Here is a 19,895-nt window from a genome sequence, read left to right as displayed (position 1 = left end):
AGAGATGCCAGGGAGAGGAGCTGCTTAAATTAACTTCTGTATTTCTATTTCACTGAAGTAAAGTTGGCCATTTATTTAAGTAGGAGAGAGAAATGGACACATGACAGAGGTGTGATTATTTATTGGTTGTCAAGAGTTTAATTAGAACATGACTATTATTAGAATATAAATGTTATCTTAAAATTCAGGATTTTGATGCTTTTCAAAGTATGTGACGATTATCAGATATAACATGTTTTTGCTTTTGTCTTTGTAAAATATTTTCATTGCAGGGCATGTCAGTTTTATCTATTAAGTGCGTTTCATGCACATAATTTCAAGGTGATTTACAGGGGTATTCAAAAATAACACAGTGACAAAATACATTTTGAAACAATTTAAAATCAGAAAAGAGTTTAAAATAAGTTGAAGGAGGAACAATATACAAATAAAATAGATAAACTGTGTAAAATAATACAATAAAAGTAGAATAGCTTACAACTATGGTATGACCTTGTGAAATAGAATAATTGTAGAATGTTTTCTATCTGAATAAATGACTGAGTGATCTGACTGAGCCTCTCATTTCACCCTCCAGGTCAGCAGGAGGCGATGTTTTCTCCTCTTGGTGGTTTTGCACAACAAATCAAATCCAACATGGCGGCCCAGAGAATAGCATGTTCAGGGTTAAGTGCCCTGGGTTCCAGTGTTTTCGCTCCACAGCAGGTAACCTCCTCCATATAACATGCTATTTTATAGTGTATTGTGCTTTTATTTATTTAGGTGTCATCGCATAGCTGCAACAGAAAAAAAGCGACAGGAACTCGGTGCCAGTGGCCTCAGTAGCTGTCAGACGTTAGCTTCGCAGCTAATGCTCAGAGAATCCTGTATATATCGTTAAGTAAAGAACTACCTGTTCGTTTACAGTAGGGGATCGAAATCTGAGCTATTGTCTCGGGTTGTGTATGTGGCAGCTTAAATCCGCATTTAAAACACATGTGGAGCGAACTGTCACTTCAACGCATCTGTCCATACTACATATGGTAGTGCAGGTGAACCAAGATGATCTTGCTCTTCTTCCTATAATAAAGGCTCATATTACTTCCAGAACAGCCTGTAACCAAGCTTGTCATGAATTTCTTTAGCTTTTCACTCACATGATATTAGCTGTCATTCCATAACAACTGCTGGAACAATGTTTGCAGGCCCTGCGGAGCTGCTGGGGGGCGCTGGAGCAGGTGAGGGGCTACTATGTTAACTGGAGGATGCTGAGGGACGTCAAGAGGAGGCAGATGGCCTTCGACTATGCTGACGAGAGGCTACGTATCAACGCACTGAGGAAGAACACCATCCTACCCAAAGAGCTTCAGGTAAGAGTAACACACCAAACAAGTCATGTAGGATTCGAGGAAAAACATCTGTGTAACTTTGTTGTGATAATGTATTAGCACTTCTAGTTTGTTTTTTACCTTCAAGTGGCAATGTTGTTGTTTATCATTTTGTTACAATCCTCATCCTGGCTTTGTCACATCTGAAACATACTATGGATAATTATAAGGTCTTATTGAAGATTTTTGGTGTATTTCATCATTAATGTGAGATGAAATCCTACCAAGTTTATGTGTCATTGGTCAATTGAAAATATTGTTGCACATCTCAAAATGGCTATATTTCGCTAATTGTCACAAACCTTTGCAGGAGGTAGCAGATAAAGAAATTGCAGCACTGCCCAGAGACAGCTGCCCCGTGAGAATACGCAACAGGTGCGTGATGACCTCCAGGCCCCGCGGAGTGAAGCGGAGATGGCGACTGAGCCGGATCGTCTTCCGTCATCTAGCTGATCACAACCAGATGTCTGGGGTTCTGAGGGCAAGGTGGTGATCAGGAGCCGTTGGACACTGTTCAGATTGGACCATAAAAAACAAGTGGATATGTGGTTGTGATCAGCAGGACGTCAGCACTCAATACTGACTTGATTTGGGCTTTTATTGTCTGGAGTCTTTACAGGTATTGACAATAGTAAAACAGTTCCACCACCACCCACAAAAGCCTGGAAGGTGTTCAAAGGGAATCTTCTGAGAGCACTGCAGCTTGTTTTCAGTATTTTGTGCTGAAGAGGACGTGAATAGTCCATTTCTGTAGATTGTTTGTTTCCTTATGGCTCCTTTTTTAAATGTGAAAAAACAAAAAAAACATATTTAAGAGAAAATCTCCATGTAACTTACTGTATGCTGAAAGTACAATGGAGAATAAATATTGTTGCACATGGCTCACTTTTTCAAGTGTCTTTATTGTACATTGTAGAAGTTGATACAGAGATTATAAATCTCTCCAGTGTTAGAAGTAAAAAAATGGACAACCCACCTTTTCCTCCACCAGCAGGCATCACCCAAAATTATTAGTGCTGTAATTGTGCAATCATAGTTATTAGGGCCCGAGCACCTCCGGTGGGAGGCCCTATTGTATTTCGAAGGATTTGTATTTCCCTTTTGGGGCTTTTTCAGGGCCTAGACATGCTCAAATTGTTACCAAAGTTTGCAGGGAATTCCTCCTCATCTACTGAACGCAACCATGTCAAACTGTATCAAACGGGTCTCAAGACATTGATAATGTAGGCATAAGATTACTGTGACTTTTCGTCAATCGCCATAATAGTGGCGTGGCATCAAAGTTCATCAACTCGCCGTGACACACGAAATTGCTGTAACTTCGGTGTTCGAGGTTCAACCTCCCTCAAACTACATTTGTGTAGCAACAGCCCCTCCCTTAAGATATTCAGATGGTTTTCAGGAATGGGCGTGGCAAAATAACTGACTAGCGCCCCCTAAAGGGCAGCCCCGGCACTACGATTGGCTGACATCTACAAAAATCGATAGGGGCATGTGTCTTTTCATGACAAACAAAAATGTCTCTTGGATAGATATGCTAGACCAAACAGGAAGCCCGCCATTTTGACTTTAGTGGCCATTTTTACTTTGACGAACTTGTCGTAGGGCTTTCATCAGATCAACTTCAACTTCTGGGAATGTCATCTAAACAAGGTGGAGATATAAACTGACTCTGTATATTTGATTTCATGACACGGTGTGACCGTGGCGTGGTGTAGCATTCTGATGACACGCCATCAAAACATGAGGTTCTGTATCTCGGACATATTTGGTCCAATCGAGTCCAAACTAGACATGTAAGACAAGAGTCCCGGCCTGATGACATCTACACAGAAATCATCTTTTGTACTTTTAGTTACTTTTTAGTTACTTTTGTACTTTTAGTTACTTTTTAGTTACTTTCGTCCTTTCAGTTACTTTTTAGTTACTTTTGTACTTTTAGTTACTTTTTAGTTACTTTCGTACTTTTAGTTACCTTTTAGTTACTTTTTAGTTACTTTCGTACTTTTAGTTACTTTTTAGTTACTTTTGTACTTCTAGTTACTTTTTAGTTACTTTTGTACTTTTAGTTACTTTTTAGTTACTTTCGTACTTTTAGTTACTTTTTAGTTACTTTCGTACTTTTAGTTACTTTTTAGTTACTTTTGTTCCTTACAGAGTCGATAGCTTTGAATTACTTTGTCCCTGAGCTCATGGTTTGTTCTTTTCCCTCCCTGTCCACAGGCTTTGCTAATTATCCATAATACAAACTAAGCCTTAAATTATGATTAAGTCACATTGCAAATTTCGATTTAAAATGCCTGAGATGTTGAAGCTCAGGTGATGACGTCATTATCTCATACACTTAAAAACAGGAACGCATCTCCAAGCATGGAGTATGTGTAGCCATGTGGCAGTGTGCACCATGTGCCTTCCTGAAAAGCTGCGAATGCTTTTTTTGTTGTTGTTTAATTTAGGTTTATTTCTAAATTGGTCATACTGCTTATATGAGTGCTTTGTCACTACAACTAAGAAATGTATAATACTTGCACATTTCATATAAGCTCTTTTAGAGATTGTTCACAGCTGTACTCTTTAGCTCATAAGGTGTGCAAACTTGATGGGAAACAACTCTTATTTTACTGTAAATGTCTGAATTTATAGCCAACTCTTCAGTCTTTTCTTTGTGAAGAGGTGCATACGATTTTCTCTTTTTCATTTCCATCATGTAAATAAAGGTTATAGTTATGTCAAGAAAAGCAGAGTGGTCATTTGATAAAGGTTTCACACTTAGATAAAATAGATATTTATTGGACTTTATCTTACCAGTTGACACCTGGTGACTGGTTGGGCAGGTGTGGCGTTTTTCACTTTATTTACCAATGTACAAACATACAAAATATGTGGACTATAGAACCCTATTATATTTTCAATGCAAGATCAATCAAATTTAGTATCAATCAAAGTTATTGGATTTTTAAAAATACACAAACAGGCAAAACAACATTTATATAAAGACAAACAAATGATATTATCATAATAGATACAAAAAATAGTTTTGGCTGCTTTTTTGTTTTCTAAAGAAGAAATTGTTGAAATATATTTTTTCCATCTCCTTCACGAACACAAGGAATTTAATTTTTTTTTCATTTGTGAATATATTTTTATTTTTGAATTTACCTGTATATAAATTTACATTCATCATTTGTAGATGAGGAGAAACTCATCATCTTCCTCGTTACTGTGATCAGGGCAAATAAATATATGTATAAAGTTAAACTCAAGACAGTGAAGCTCAGGGGCGAGCTGCTAACTGAGACGGATTCGACGAATAATAAGGTATCGGAACGTTGCATTGTGGGAGTTGTTGTCAATGTGCTTTCGAGTGCCGCTATGATCAGGGAGAGTCTCCTGGCGTGAGAACTACAAGTCCCAGGTGCGCGCGTGAAGCGTCATTTGACGGTGCGCGCGTGAAGCGTCATTTGACACGTAGGGGCGCTATACAGGCTATACATGTTCTATGTCATCAAAGGAGTCTTCCTCATTTAGGAGAGCTAGATTACAGGACACACCCACAACTCCAGCTTGACCCTGTGGAACAAGGTCTAGGTCCTAAGCATCATTACCGACTCAGAATCAAGACCAACAATTGCCTCCTCATCTTCCTCATCTGTAGGCAGCATCTTTATGACGAATTCAACTGTAAGTCTGAAATGATTGTGACCTGCCAAACTAACACTCTGGATAAAGAAAATCAAAAGCATATTTTCAAATGCATATCAATCAGTCTATTTAGTATATACTGTTATATTTCGAGTTTTATTTTGTTGATCCAGCTATGGTTAGCTAGCCAGAAAAGAAACTAGCTAACTAACAGCTAGTTAGTATTGTACATATTTCTCTTTCTCACTAGTACTTACATACCATTGTACTCTATGTAATACAACATGCATCAGATGTGCAAAAGCAGCCGTGTGAAATGTATGGTATAGAGCAGGGGTGTCAAACATACGGCCCGCCAGGGGGTCCAGCTCGGCCCGCCGGATGACTTTGCTAAGTGTGAAAATTACAGAAAGACATAAATTGCATTTCTATAAAAGTAGCTGCTATTCCTAATCAGTCCACTGGGGGTCGCACTGTATCAGTAAGAGCATGCCATAGACTGTAAAACAAGTAAAGAGTAAGAGTAGCGATTTACACTTGTGAATCAGAATGTCTCTTAAGAATATGGAGGTTTATGAGTACAAACGTTTTGTAATTTTTTTAATCGATCCAGTAATTGCTTCAAAAACAGCGTAAATGCGATGTCTGCTCCGGAGGCAGAAGCGCTCGCTGCTCGCTTTGTGACGCGTTTGACGTCACGAAGCGAGGGAATCTGCAGAGGAGAGCCCAGGCAGATAAACAGTGGGCTGATGTCTGAGTTTTTGGTCTTTATGTTTCTAGTTTATTGTAGAAAGACCTTAAAATAGGGTTTATCATCCAAAAACCTTCACCAATGATTTAAACATAGAGAAATATTGTCGTTATGTATGCGTTATTATGCTATGATTTTACTGGTCTGGCCCACTTGAGATCAAAGTGGGCAGTATGTGGCCCCTTAACTAAAATGAGTTTGACACCCTTGGTATAGAGGAAACTGTGTTTTCACAGGCTCCTTTAATCTTCTATGACATGTACTATGTCATCAAAGGAGTCTTCCTCATTTAGGAGAGCTAGATTACAGGACACACCCACAACTCCAGCTTGACCCTGTGGAACAAGGTCTAGGTCCTAACCAGCCTTGTGAAATTTATGGTAGATGTTCGGTAGTGAATACATACTGTATGGGTCGTTTTTCACCTAATTTTTTTGCAAGTCTGTAATCATTTGCGTGTCCAATACTGCCTGAAATAATTATTGTGTAACTTTAAATGCTTTTTTTCCAACAGATGAAGCACATGGTGATAAAGTTGCATCCGGGCGAAGTGTGCTGAATTCTTGGACAGAGCCGAGAAGTTGAAGGAGTATCTTCAACTTCGTTGTATCGCTGTATCGCTGGTTTAGAAGGAGCCAAGGAGGCACTGAAAGAAGCCGTTATTCTTCCAATCAAATTCCCATACCTTTTCACTGGTATTAAATCTTATTCAATGGGAAAACCACCTTAACATTGCTCCAAATGAAAACATTTTTCTATATTATATGGAATAGTTGTGCCAGATACTCCATAACCTCTGTTTGAATAACAGGAAAGAGAACTCCATGGAGAGGGATCTTGCTCTTTGGACCTCCAGGCACAGGCAAGTCCTATCTGGCTAAAGCTGTTGCCACGGAGGCAAACAACTCAACGTTCTTCTCCATCTCCTCGTCTGACCTCGTCTCTAAATGGCTCGGAGAGAGTGAAAAGTGAGTCATTTTTAGCAGCAATTCACAGAAGTATGGGTCAAGCTTAAGAATATGCTGCATCTTAGACCGTATGCTCCGATTTCATGTCCTGAAAGCTTCCATTCTACTTCACAGATTGGTGAAGAATCTTTTTACCCTTGCGAGGGAACACAAGCCTTCCATCATCTTCATCGATGAGATTGACTCGCTGTGTGGATCAAGAAGCGAGAACGAGAGTGAGGCCACTCGGCGTATTAAGACAGAATTTCTGGTTCAGATGCAGGGTAAGTCTGCTGAGATAAAAAACAACTATTTGTAACTTCTGATATTCTCTTCGAGTTGCATGCTGAATGGTCCTGTTTAAAAGAAACCTGAGATGATATATTTGTTTATTTATATATTTATTTATCTTTATTTTAGAGGCTGTGTTATCTAAAGCTGTGTTGAGAATGACTGTAAATGCATTGAAATATTACATTTTTGCTGTGATCCAAATCCACTCTCAAGTATGTCCTACCCTGGATTTGTTATTTTACAGGTGTGGGGAATAACAATGACGGAGTGCTGGTACTCGGGGCAACAAACATCCCGTGGACCCTAGACTCAGCCATCAGAAGAAGGTTATTGTTATTAGTCTGTAAAAAGTATTTTCTAAACATGTTGTCATTCGCCTGTGCTGACTTTGCACTAATACGCCTCTCTCAGATTTGAGAAAAGGATCTACATCCCGCTGCCTGAAGAGCACGCCCGCTCTTTCATGTCCAAGCTCCACCTGGGATCGACTCCCAGCAGCCTCAGTGATTCTGACTTTGTCACTCTGGGCAAGAAGACAGAAGGATACTCTGGAGCAGACATAAGTGTCATCGTCAGAGATGCTCTAATGCAGCCAGTTCGAAAGGTCCAGTCAGCAACCCACTTCAAACGGGTATGTGTTTTATTTCACACACTTCTGTGCTTCACTGTGATGTATTAGAGTTATAGTTGTTAAAGTTTCCTTTATGTTTATGATGTAAATTAGGTACGAGGCCCATCCAGGACAGACCCCAACGCTATTGTGGACGACCTCTTGACTCCTTGTTCATCTGGTGATCGCAACGCAATTGAAATGTCGTGGATGGATGTCCCCAGGGAGAAGCTATTGGAACCTATAGTATGCATGGTAAGGAAATAAAAGTCTGAGATATAAATGCATATTAGAGCCACTACTTTATTACCATATCATTTCTTCCTCTTTTCAGTCTGACATGCAGAGGTCTCTGACCAGCATAAAGCCAACAGTCAACAATCAAGATCTGGACAAACTGAAAAAATTCACAGACGACTTTGGACAGGAAGGCTAGGAGTGATGAATGGGCCACGTCAAACCAAAGCAATGGAATTGTGATTGTCTCTCTTTACTGTCCCTGTCCCTTTTTTTGTCTCTCTCTGTTTCATCATGAATATTCACCAGACCGGGTGGTTTCTCATAAATGGGCAAGATTACTGCTCTGTTCTGCCAATCTGATAACCCTAGTGTCCAAAAAGACCAGTTACATCTCCAGCTAATCTGATAAAAGAATCAATACCTCACTGGGGAATTTAGAGGGTTGTTTGACTTACGCACTAAAGGCTAAAGGTATTGATGAGCAGAATACCCAAGCAGCTTATGGAAACCAACAGAAGATGTACGCAACCATCTATTTTCAGTTAGTACCATATCCTGCACCTTCATTTTCTAGTCAATGCATCACACCAGATAAATAAATACCCTAACATATATCCTCTTTTGTATTGAAATAACAAGCATTTTATAATGTATACTGTACTTTTTGGAATATATACATTTTGGACTGGGAATCTATTACCACCAAACTAGAATAACCCACATGATAGTCTGACCAGGAAATATTCAATAGTCTTTCAAATGTAAACTTCAAATACTACATCTACTGAGTTATTTTAAATACAGCAGGTATATGGAGCCAACATATCCAGGTCAGCTTGGGTCTCACAGATCTTTGTCTTGTGGGTCTGTGTTGTGTTTGTGTGTTTGTGTTGAGGTGTTGCAGGATAAACAGCTGTGGACAGGACAGGCAACCCACCGCAGTTTCCTGCTGACCCTCTTGGTGTTGCTGCCTCTGTATGGGATCAGTTTGGTGCTTTGCAGCATCTGTCCTCGGCAGTATGTCATGACGGCTCTCTTCTACTGCCCCGGTGTCTACAGCCAGTCCAGGTACAGCACTCTATACATCATAAATACATGTTTATGTATCATATCTTCTGTCTCATCCCAACTTTTTTTACTTTTCGTTACTTTTAATATAAACACAAAAATGTACTTTACTTTACATTGATGTATTAGAGTCATCAGTATTTGATTGTGGTAAACAGTTAAAAGAAGATTCTATTTGGACATTTTTGACAACTTATTTAAATTGAAGTAACTAAAAGTAACGTAAAGTAACGTAAAGTAACTAAAAGTAACTTAAAGTAACTTAAAGTAACTAAAAGTAACGTAACTAAAAGTAACGTAACTAAAAGTACAAAAGTAACTAAAATTACAAAAGTAACTAAAAGTAAAGTAAAGTCACGTAAAGTAACGAAAAGTAACTAAAAGTAACGTAACGTAAACTAACCAAAAGTAACTAAAAGTAACGAAAACGTTAAGTAACTAAAAGTAACTAAAAGTAAAGTAAAGTAACGTAAAGTAACTAAAAGTAACGAAAAGTAACTAAAAGTAACGTAACGTAAAGTAACTAAAAGTAACTAAAAGTAACAAAAAGTAACGAAAAGTAACGAAAAGTAACTAAAACATTAAGTAACAAAAAGTAAAAAAAGTTGGGATGAGACAGAAGATATGATACATAAACATGTATTTATGATGTATAGAGTGCTGTACCTGGACTGACTGTAGACACCGGGGCAGTAGAAGAGAGCCGTCATGACATACTGCCGAGGACAGATGCTGCAAAGCACCAAACTGATCCCATACAGAGAGGTCAGCATGAACACCGAGAGAAGAGTCAGCAGTTGAAACTGTGGGGGTTTGCCTGTCCGACACAGCTGGTCCGGCAACACCTCAACACAAACACACAAACACAACAAGACAAGACAAAGATCTGTGAGACCCAAGCTGACCTGGATATGTTGGCTCCATATACCTGCTGTATTTAAAATAACTCAGTAGATGTAGTATTTGAAGTTTACATTTGAAAGACTATTATGGTCAGACATGTGGGTTATTCTAGTTTGGTGGTAAGAGATTCCCAGTCCAAAATGTATATATTCCAAAAAGTACAGTATACATTATAAAATGCTTGTTATTTCAATACAAAAGAGTATATATATATAAGGGTATTTATTTATCTGGTGTGATGCATTGACTAGAAAATTAAGGTGCAGGATATGGTACTAACTGAAAATAGATGGTTGCGTACATCTTCTGTTGGTTTCCATAAGCTGCTTGGGTATTCTGCTCATCAATACTTTTAGCCTTTAGTGCGTAAGTCAAACAACCCATATAAAGTTTACATTTGAAATTCTATTGAATATTTCCTGGTCAGACTATCATGTGGGTTATTCTAGTTTGGTGGTAATAGATTCAGTATACTCACAGTATATTGGGGTTGGTTCTTGAGTTTCATGTGAATAATAAACAGGAAGAGTGACATCCTATATACATTTAATTCTTTTGTCTTTGAGGTTGTAAGTCTATTGCAGACAATGAAACAATTCAGAAACTGTGCATGAGGTATAAAGAGATTTATAAAACTGACTTCATCATCTTTAATGTTCTTGGCAGTGTGTAGTTCAGGAAAGTGTCTGATAAAGCTCACAAACAAATAGACACCCTGTCTTCTTGGTTGGCCTGAGACAGATCCCAGTTTACCAGTTTTCTAGTTCAAGTTTACATTTCAAGACATTTTTGCTGGGAGCAGTTTCCATTTAAAAATCAATCTTTGGATGCAAAGAGTTTTTCACTTGAGCCCCCGCTCCAAAAAATGTCTGTGCACGGCCCTGAGGAAACCAGTGGGTACAGTAGGAGTCTTTGCTTAAGACATGAACGTTGTTGTGTAATTACAGGGCAGTTATCTAATCTGTCATAATTCAATATTCACTTTCATGATGTGGTGTGAATGTACAATTCAAAGAAGTATAAAGATGTTATAATATCAAATCCAACCCACCAGACACAGTGGTGGTCCAGACGCTTGACCCAGGATCCACAGGTTCGACAGTGTCCGGCCCGCGGGGGTCGCATTGTTTTGCACACAGAGCATCTGCTCCACTTTTCTGTCAGGGCAGGAGGAGAGGAGGAGGAGGCCGCTGATTGGATGGATCCATTAAGATGTGTAGAGTCCTTGTTAACCTCCTCACTCTGGCTGTGATAGGAGGTGGTGTGAAACCCTGGGCCTCTCTTGGTGTGAATGAGAGATCCGATAGTGAAGATCATCCCAGCAGTCACAGTGCACAGCTGCAGATGGCTGACGTCCCCACGCGGTAGAATCTCTGTGATGAAGAGGTAATACATGTAGGCCAGAGAGAACAGCGCCAGAGTAAGGAAGAAGAGGGTGCGTCTCCTCTTGCGGTGCGTGGCGTAGTAGTACCAGAGGACCAGGCTGGGCAGAGCTGTCAGGATGATGATGCCCAGCAGGTAGTGCAGCGCTGCGGCCCGGAGCAGCAGAGGCAGCAGCACCAGGGCCGGGATCGTGGAGATCTCCAGGTTGTCAATCAGGGCCCCGAGAACAGGAGAGTGACATCCGCTGTGAGGGGGTTTGTGTCTCAGCCACCTGCAGCACACACATTCAGGCAGAGTTACAAACACTTGAAAATAAAAAAACTTAATTAGGAATGATGCTAATACACTTTCATTGATCAAACTAATAAGATGATATGAGGAAAAATCACATGTTGTTTTCTTATTAGAAGGGTCAGACCCTGTAATTTATATTGTGCTTTGGTGTGATGTCACACGTGTTTGGTTTTAAATAAACTGTAAAAAGATAAATAAATGGATAAAATAAAATGAATTTATGATTAAATACATTGCAACATGAAGTCATGAAGTCTCAGAAGGATCTGGGGCCCTGGGACATTTCTTCACTCGGCCTGAAGTTTATTGTACTAAAGCAGGGATTCCAAAACCTTTGAGTCCTTGATGCCCAAAATAACCGAGTCAGAGATATGTGACCCCCATTATCCCAAAGGATATTTTAGCTGAGCTTGTTCACAAAAAATCTCCCATGTGCAATGTTTCCTGTGATGCTGTAAACTGACCTGCGGCAACTGATGCCGTCACTCATCTGTCATAATCACCATGCATGGTTATTTACATGGTTTTATTCTAACAAGTACTTTTTTAGCTTTTGGAACAATTCTGGCTAAAATATGATATTGAGAATTGCATCTAAATTGGATATGATGTCTGTAAATCACCTTGTGACCCTTTTGTGTCTCATTAAAGGTCATACTTCTTCTAACCTGTTAAAGGCCTCGTCCAGATCTTCAGTCACAGCAGCATCCGTACTGGTATAAGGTCATATTTAATACAACTACAAACTTTATGTTCAAAGTTTTTTTAGAGAAACATTTCAGATTATAGATTATAAATACATTGCAGTAAGTCTCAATTTATTTTGTAAAACTACAGATGCAGAAAATGCTAAAAATTTAAGTCCTACAAAATAAAAGCTCACATTTCTCAATAAAAAACTTTGATTGGACCTCTCCTGAACCAACGATAACGGGCAACAATACACATAAGACTGACATGAACAACCAAAGCAAAATATCAACTTAGTTAAAAAGTCAATTTGTACATATTCACAAACAGCGGAGACAAATCATGATGCAAAAAAGTTGAACCATGGAAATCATAGTAGGAAAATCATTACGTTACATTAAAGAATTGAAATGAATGTTTGGGTTTTACACAGTTTAACACGAGTAAAGCACATTACACTTCATACACACCCATGCAGTAATGTAGATTATTACACTGGGCTGTATGATCGGTACAGTCTTTGCAACTATCATCATGGTCCATTTATAGAATGACAAAAAAAAATCAAAAGGCTGATCTGAAGACTGATATGTCCTCTGGTCGTCTTCATTTAAGGAATGCGAGGGTGACTTAAGCAAATGTTCACGAGAAAACATCCTATACATCAGTTTAGCTACAACGAATCAGCACAGGATGATCAACAAGTGACTTAACAGATCAAGTCAACAATTTTTCCATTTCCCTGGTCCAGTTGAAATCATGTACAACTTACAAGATATTCATCTTGGGAAGAAAATGGCTGCATTATGGTAGAAAAGACATGATGAATCGGTGTGAATTCTTGTTGTGTTTAGGCTTCTGCCTCATGATCAGCACTTTTGTGTTTGTACACAATTGTGTGATTATATTTATTAACAGCTTTATGATTTATGACTATTAGCAGCCTGGTTTTCAAAGCTGAGGCCATCCAGGGATTAAAAATTACTCATGTCTCCTTATTTATGAGCTGTATACCTAAATTCTACATATTGTGAAAGTGTGATTTATATACTGGGACGTCAGTTATACCGTTTGATATTCAAGTCATGTCCGCTGCAGCCCTGGAAGATCTCACTTATTTTCGCTTGCGGAATAGAAGTGGGTGCAGTTTACAGGTCCAGCGCGTCTTCTCCTCGGCTCTTCTTCTCTTGGGACTCTGACCAGGCTTTGTTGATGGTTCTCTTCATCTCGTCATCTCCGTCGGAGTATATCTTCTTCAGCATGCTCATCAGGCCGTCGCTGGGGTCTGCAGTCTCCTCCGTAGTGGGTTTTCTGTTGAGAAGCAATGAGGAAATGCAGAAGGGATGTATCCAAGTTTAGCTAAATTGTTTGGATTCTCAGTTTGCATGTGTGCACCCAAGTTACATGTATTCCCTGCCTAATACATAGTGGCAAATATAGTGCTGTTGAGTGATTGGATGTGAAAATTATCATTGTTTTAAGTGGATAGAAAGTTATGGTTCAGTTTATTCGTCATGTAACTACACCTACCAATGTGTCTTTGGCTGCAGCTGATGCATCTGCACACATTCATTAGATGAAATCAGTCACTTGAGCATGTGGTGGTCCTAACCTCAATTCAAATTCCACACTAATTTCTTCTTAATTAAAAGCTTAAATACATAGTTTAAGTTAGCTTACTCTTTCTCTTTAGTCTGCAGTTCCGCCTTCGTTAGGCACTCCCACTTCTTTGTTGTCTGCTTCTTGCACATGACCAGGACCATGTCTGTTTTTATCTATGGCAGGGAGGAAAAGTGGTTAAAGGCCTTCAGAGAGACAAAGACACTAGAATATTCTCTTCAGGAATTGTCTGAACCAAACCAATGGCAATATTCAGAATTAAAACTGAAACTAAATGCAGTTGACAAGAAAAGAGACAACAAGATGGCCATGTTGATTCAATCTGCCCAATAGTTGAGCTGTTAGATATTGTCTACTTTCTGCCCTCAAGTGGCTGAACAAATTTAAAACGAGTGCAAATGAATTCAAAATAGCCTCAGATGTTTTGTTGTGAAAGGCTGAAATCACTGGGAAAATATTATGATTTTAAATGCCTTAATTAGTTAAAATCATTTAATGCTGCTTATTTATGTCTTATAAGTTAATTGATCAACAAATGCAAGTCTCACTTCCTCAGTTTATACCAAGATCCAATAACTTGTCACTTTCTATCAAAATTAACCATATAATCCCTTTAAAACACATTTATCGGTAGATATCACACTCACAGCAGCACATGGGATCATCTGGCTCCGGAGGCTTTAACTTCTCCCATTTCATTATGGCTTAACTGAAGTTCACAGGGCAACTTCGTTCTCTGGAGCGATGCACAAATGAACTACACCATTAAAACAAACTATTAGTGCAGGGAACATATCTATGGAAATGTACTGACAGAATCTATAACACAAAAACACACACACACGATCTATAACACAAATATTTGTCACCACTTCAGTCCGATAGGTGGCGGTCGTGCACTTACAGACAGGCTCTCCGACCACCAACAATCAGGAAGAAGAAGAAGAAGAAGAAGAACGACGGCGCTGCAGTGTGAAGAGCGTGTTTGTGCTAAGCTAACACAACCCAGAAGCTAAAATGGATTTAACTGAACAGGTTAGTTTTATATTTTTATGTATCTCCATTTACACACACAGAGCAACAGTAGGGTTAGCATTATGAACTGGTGTGGCTGAATTAAAGCCATATTATTAACACTAGTTTACATAACTAGCCATTGCTAACCAGCAAAGTAAAATAATGTTCATACGTATCCTCTGAAGTCTGAACGTAGCCTACATTTATTTAAATTCAGTTCTCCCGCGGGTTTGATAGAGATGGAGACACAACGTTGTGTTTGTCAGCAGCTAGCTAGCTAGCTAGCCAGCACACCGCTAGTTTTGACTGGAGTCAGAATGTTCTAGCAACGTAATGCTAACACGCTAACGTTAGCCGAAGTAGAAGCTCGTTTCTCATCAGTCATTGAGGCAGCAAAATTGAAGTGAGGAGATTGGACGTATATGTTTTTTGTCTTAACTGTTATATGATGAGATCTTGAAGTATATCAGCTAACTATGCAGAGGGACAGTTGATGGCGTTTAGGATCAGGGGGATCTATGGTCTGTCAACTACAAGGAGGCAATGACATACTGATAATAAAGGTAAAAGCAAAATAGTGTCTTTTAGTGTTGAGATACCACCAGAACATCATCATCATCAGTAATAAACACCTCTTCTCAGAAGACAGTCTCATTTAGTGTTTTGATTGTGGGGGTGGACTTAACACATTCAACAATTACCATAGGTGTTTGATTGAGTTAAGAGATGGTGACTGTGAAGGTGATGGCACATGAACCATTTAATTTTCATATTCATCAAACCATTCAGTGACATCCAGATTTGCTGTTTTTCTACTAAATTATTCAGCTTTTAACAATCTATCTTATCTGGTCTTTTGCAATTGTAAATAGGCCGTGGACATTGAGAATGAACTGGAACTGTAATTCCAGGATGTGCTTTTCTCATTGGTCCGATGCTTTCCCCAATGCAGATCAACCAGTTGGAGGCAGACTTGCTGGAGATGGGGTCACTCTTGGACAAATCAGAGAGGAAACGAGTGCAGGAGCTGTTAAATCAGGAGCAGAAGAAGGTGGAGAAGGAGCTTTCAGTCAAAAAACAACAGAAGGAGCAGCAGGCCAGGAGACAAGCAGACCCATCTGCAGCCTCTAAAGCAGCGTACACAGTCAAGATCAACAACTATGGTATGCTGCAATTGTTCACTCACCGATGCTGTCAGTCATTTGTTAGAAAATGTGTATGTGTGTTCACAAAGTATTTGAAAGTTGTTCACTATTTTTCTTCTTCTTCTTTACAGCTTGGGACCAGTCAGATAAATATGTAAAAATTTACCTCACACTGAAGGATGTGCACAAAATCCCATCGGAAAATGTGGAGGTCAACTTCACAGAAAGGTTAGATGATAACCAGCCTGTATCAATGATTGTACATAGCATACATTATCAGCATATAATATTTAACACAATTCTAATTCTGTCTGTTGAAGGTCATTTTCTGTTCTGGTGAAGGATCTTGATGGGAAAAACCATCAAATGAAAATTGTCAATCTGTTATATCCAATCGATGAAAAGGAAAGCTGCAAAAAGGTGAAGAAAACAGATAAATGTGTTTTAAAGGGATTATATGGTTATTTTGATAGAGAGTGACAAGTTATTGGATCTTGGTATAAACTGAGGCAGTGAGACTTGCAGTTGTTGATCAATTAACTTATAAGATATAAATAATTTAAAACCATAATATTTTCCCAGAGATTTCAGCGTTTCACAACAACACATCTGAGGCTATTTTGAATTCATTTGCACTCGTTTTAAATTTGTTCAGCCACTAGAGGGCAGAAAGTAGACAATATCTAACAGCTCAACTATTGGGCAGATTGAATCAACATGGCCATCTTGTTGTCTCTTTTCTTGTCAACTGCATTTAGTTTCAGTTTTAATTCTGAATATTGCCATTGGTTTGGTTCAGACAATTCCTGAAGAGAATATTCTAGTGTCTTTGTCTCTCTGAAGGCCTTTAACCACTTTTCCTCCCTGCCATAGATAAAAACAGACATGGTCCTGGTCATGTGCAAGAAGCAGACAACAAAGAAGTGGGAGTGCCTAACGAAGGCGGAACTGCAGACTAAAGAGAAAGAGTAAGCTAACTTAAACTATGTATTTAAGCTTTTAATTAAGAAGAAATTAGTGTGGAATTTGAATTGAGGTTAGGACCACCACATGCTCAAGTGACTGATTTCATCTAATGAATGTGTGCAGATGCATCAGCTGCAGCCAAAGACACATTGGTAGGTGTAGTTACATGACGAATAAACTGAACCATAACTTTCTATCCACTTAAAACAATGATAATTTTCACATCCAATCACTCAACAGCACTATATTTGCCACTATGTATTAGGCAGGGAATACATGTAACTTGGGTGCACACATGCAAACTGAGAATCCAAACAATTTAGCTAAACTTGGATACATCCCTTCTGCATTTCCTCATTGCTTCTCAACAGAAAACCCACTACGGAGGAGACTGCAGACCCCAGCGACGGCCTGATGAGCATGCTGAAGAAGATATACTCCGACGGAGATGACGAGATGAAGAGAACCATCAACAAAGCCTGGTCAGAGTCCCAAGAGAAGAAGAGCCGAGGAGAAGACGCGCTGGACCTGTAAACTGCACCCACTTCTATTCCGCAAGCGAAAATAAGTGAGATCTTCCAGGGCTGCAGCGGACATGACTTGAATATCAAACGGTATAACTGACGTCCCAGTATATAAATCACACTTTCACAATATGTAGAATTTAGGTATACAGCTCATAAATAAGGAGACATGAGTAATTTTTAATCCCTGGATGGCCTCAGCTTTGAAAACCAGGCTGCTAATAGTCATAAATCATAAAGCTGTTAATAAATATAATCACACAATTGTGTACAAACACAAAAGTGCTGATCATGAGGCAGAAGCCTAAACACAACAAGAATTCACACCGATTCATCATGTCTTTTCTACCATAATGCAGCCATGTTCTTCCCAAGATGAATATCTTGTAAGTTGTACATGATTTCAACTGGACCAGGGAAATGGAAAAATTGTTGACTTGTTCTGTTAAGTCACTTGTTGATCGTCCTGTGCTGATTCGTTGTAGCTAAACTGATGTATAGGATGTTTTCTCGTGAACATTTGCTTAAGTCACCCTCGCATTCCTTAAATGAAGACGACCAGAGGACATATCAGTCTTCAGATCAGCCTTTTGATTTTTTTTTGTCATTCTATAAATGGACCATGATGATAGTTGCAAAGACTGTACCGATCATACAGCCCAGTGTAATAATCTACATTACTGCATGGGTGTGTATAAAGTGTAATGTGCTTTACTCGTGTTAAACTGTGTAAAACCCAAACATTCATTTCAATTCTTTAATGTAACGTAATGATTTTCCTACTATGATTTCCATGGTTCAACTTTTTTGCATCATGATTTGTCTCCACTGTTTGTGAATATGTACAAATTGACTTTTTAACTAAGTTGATATTTTGCTTTGGTTGTTCATGTCAGTCTTATGTGTATTGTTGCCCGCCCTCAGGTTGTTCATGCAGTTCAGACAAATATAACTTTTGAACTGACTCCTCGTTGTTCCATTTGTCTTGTGATTTTGATGTCAAATTAGACTTGATTACATTTATTGGACATATATTTACTCTCATGAAGCTGTTGAATTTAGTGAAGCCTTCACAGAAGCCTGCCTGATTGGAAGTTTTACATTTTGGTTTCAGGACTGTCTCCATGAGCTGAATCTTTACTCATTGTTAAAACTAAACTAAAAACCCTTGTTACCCGTACTTGAATACATTTAACAATCCTAGTTTTGACCAATATAGTAACTTGCTTATGATCACATAGAGGACTGTTTGTGATCCAGTGCAACTTTTAATCGATAATGACTTGTCATGTTTCTAAAAACAGTCACAGCACAATTGTATAAAGGGAGTCTATATCCTCAAGTTGTGCGGGGGTTTTGAGATGTCTCCTCCACCAGGGGGCAGCAGTTATCGTTGGTTCAGGAGAGGTCCAATCAAAGTTTTTTATTGAGAAATGTGAGCTTTTATTTTGTAGGACTTAAATTTTTAGCATTTTCTGCGTCTGTAGTTTTACAAAATAAATTGAGACTTACTGCAATGTATTTATAATCTATAATCTGAAATGTTTCTCTAAAAAAACTTTGATTGAACATAAATTTGTAGTTGTATTAAATATGACCTTGTAATATTCCCATGTTAGTATAACTATAACTTGTGCAATTATACATCAGGTTTGCTCAACTGAAATCACAACAAAACAATTCATATGCAACATACAGTATGTCTATCTATCTTCTCTAATAATCTGTGCCTTTAATTTTCTGTAATTCATTTTAGCTACTGATTCCTTTCATGCTTCTGTGTGTGTTCTTTGTTTTTAACAGACTTGCTGTGTTTTAGTATGATTCTATGTGTTATTTGTCCCTGCTTTTATTTGAAACCTTTTACACCATTGCGGCCCATTTTGACCAGGTGTCTCTGGCAGATAAATATATTGCATCTCAATTGGACCTTCCTGGTTAAATAAAGGATACATAAACAATACTCGTGGCATTTCCATGATGAGAATAACTGGAACAATGAAAGAGTATGAACGAAGATTAAAGAATAATAATAATGCAGTAAAGGGGGCCATGATTTCCAACATCCACGCAGATATCCTGATTCAGTAAGCTGCACATTTTAGTCATTCCTGGTTATATGTTAGCTCTACAGCTTTGAGCAAAGACACATATCACTGAATATATTTTATAAACTGTTTCTTGTTGAAGCACATTGTGCACTTCAAAAATATTTGTTGTACTTTCAGGACTACTGAAAGGACGGGTTCTACCCAGGGGCCACTCATATCAGCTGGGGCCAGCAGCCCCCCCTGGCCGCAACTCTGGATCCGCCCCTGGAATAATGAAAGAGCAGAAGTTAGGAGCTGATGTTTTTTTTAATCTCAGAAGATGAAATTAAAGGTTGATTTTCAGACTTCAGTTGTTCTCGACCCTCAGGACTGTCTCTCTCTAC

At 38.8% G+C, this 19,895-nt stretch overlaps 3 protein-coding genes and 2 pseudogenes across 3 annotated transcripts; 3 read left to right on the top strand and 2 right to left on the bottom strand.

The window, feature by feature from the left end:
* Positions 1 to 568: 568 nt before the first annotated feature.
* On the top strand, positions 569 to 2,135 carry mrps14 (mitochondrial ribosomal protein S14). Its single transcript, XM_034614513.1, has 3 exons — positions 569 to 705; positions 1,185 to 1,349; positions 1,678 to 2,135. Exons 1-3 carry the CDS (start codon positions 592 to 594, stop codon positions 1,858 to 1,860), a joined length of 462 nt encoding a protein of 153 aa, XP_034470404.1. The 5' UTR covers positions 569 to 591; the 3' UTR covers positions 1,861 to 2,135.
* A 4,009-nt stretch (positions 2,136 to 6,144) lies between these two features.
* Positions 6,145 to 8,459, top strand: LOC117778354 (annotated as a pseudogene).
* Positions 8,249 to 14,508, bottom strand: LOC117778353 (annotated as a pseudogene).
* LOC117778699 (calcyclin-binding protein-like) lies at positions 12,437 to 14,029 on the bottom strand. The gene is made up of 2 exons (XM_034614449.1): positions 13,870 to 14,029; positions 12,437 to 13,500 (listed from the first exon to the last, which is right to left on the bottom strand). Exons 1-2 carry the CDS (start codon positions 13,950 to 13,952, stop codon positions 13,338 to 13,340), a joined length of 246 nt encoding a protein of 81 aa, XP_034470340.1. The 5' UTR covers positions 13,953 to 14,029; the 3' UTR covers positions 12,437 to 13,337.
* A 197-nt stretch (positions 14,509 to 14,705) lies between the features above and the next one.
* Positions 14,706 to 19,424, top strand: cacybp (calcyclin binding protein). Its single transcript, XM_034613597.1, has 6 exons — positions 14,706 to 14,844; positions 15,779 to 15,989; positions 16,103 to 16,199; positions 16,292 to 16,391; positions 16,845 to 16,939; positions 17,309 to 19,424. Exons 1-6 carry the CDS (start codon positions 14,827 to 14,829, stop codon positions 17,469 to 17,471), a joined length of 684 nt encoding a protein of 227 aa, XP_034469488.1. The 5' UTR covers positions 14,706 to 14,826; the 3' UTR covers positions 17,472 to 19,424.
* The last annotated feature ends 471 nt before the right edge of the window (positions 19,425 to 19,895 follow it).

This window comes from Hippoglossus hippoglossus, chromosome 17 (genome assembly GCF_009819705.1).
Source record: "Hippoglossus hippoglossus isolate fHipHip1 chromosome 17, fHipHip1.pri, whole genome shotgun sequence".
Taxonomy (NCBI): Eukaryota; Metazoa; Chordata; class Actinopteri; order Pleuronectiformes; family Pleuronectidae; genus Hippoglossus; species Hippoglossus hippoglossus.
The sequence above is the reverse complement of the archived record's forward strand: the minus strand, read 5'-3'. Positions and strand labels throughout refer to the sequence as shown.

Coding starts and splice junctions, on each gene's coding strand:
- cacybp (XM_034613597.1), top strand. Junction 16,200..16,291: donor GAGGTCAACTTCACAGAAAG/GTTAGATGATAA, acceptor TGTCTGTTGAAG/GTCATTTTCTGTTCTGGTGA. Junction 16,392..16,844: donor AAAAGGAAAGCTGCAAAAAG/GTGAAGAAAACA, acceptor TCCCTGCCATAG/ATAAAAACAGACATGGTCCT.
- LOC117778699 (XM_034614449.1), bottom strand. CDS start 13,952: ATGGTCCTGGTCATGTGCAAGAAGCAGACAACAAAGAAGTGGGAGTGC. Junction 13,501..13,869: donor CTGCAGACTAAAGAGAAAGA/GTAAGCTAACTT, acceptor GCTTCTCAACAG/AAAACCCACTACGGAGGAGA.
- mrps14 (XM_034614513.1), top strand. CDS start 592: ATGTTTTCTCCTCTTGGTGGTTTTGCACAACAAATCAAATCCAACATG. Junction 706..1,184: donor GTGTTTTCGCTCCACAGCAG/GTAACCTCCTCC, acceptor CAATGTTTGCAG/GCCCTGCGGAGCTGCTGGGG. Junction 1,350..1,677: donor TCCTACCCAAAGAGCTTCAG/GTAAGAGTAACA, acceptor AAACCTTTGCAG/GAGGTAGCAGATAAAGAAAT.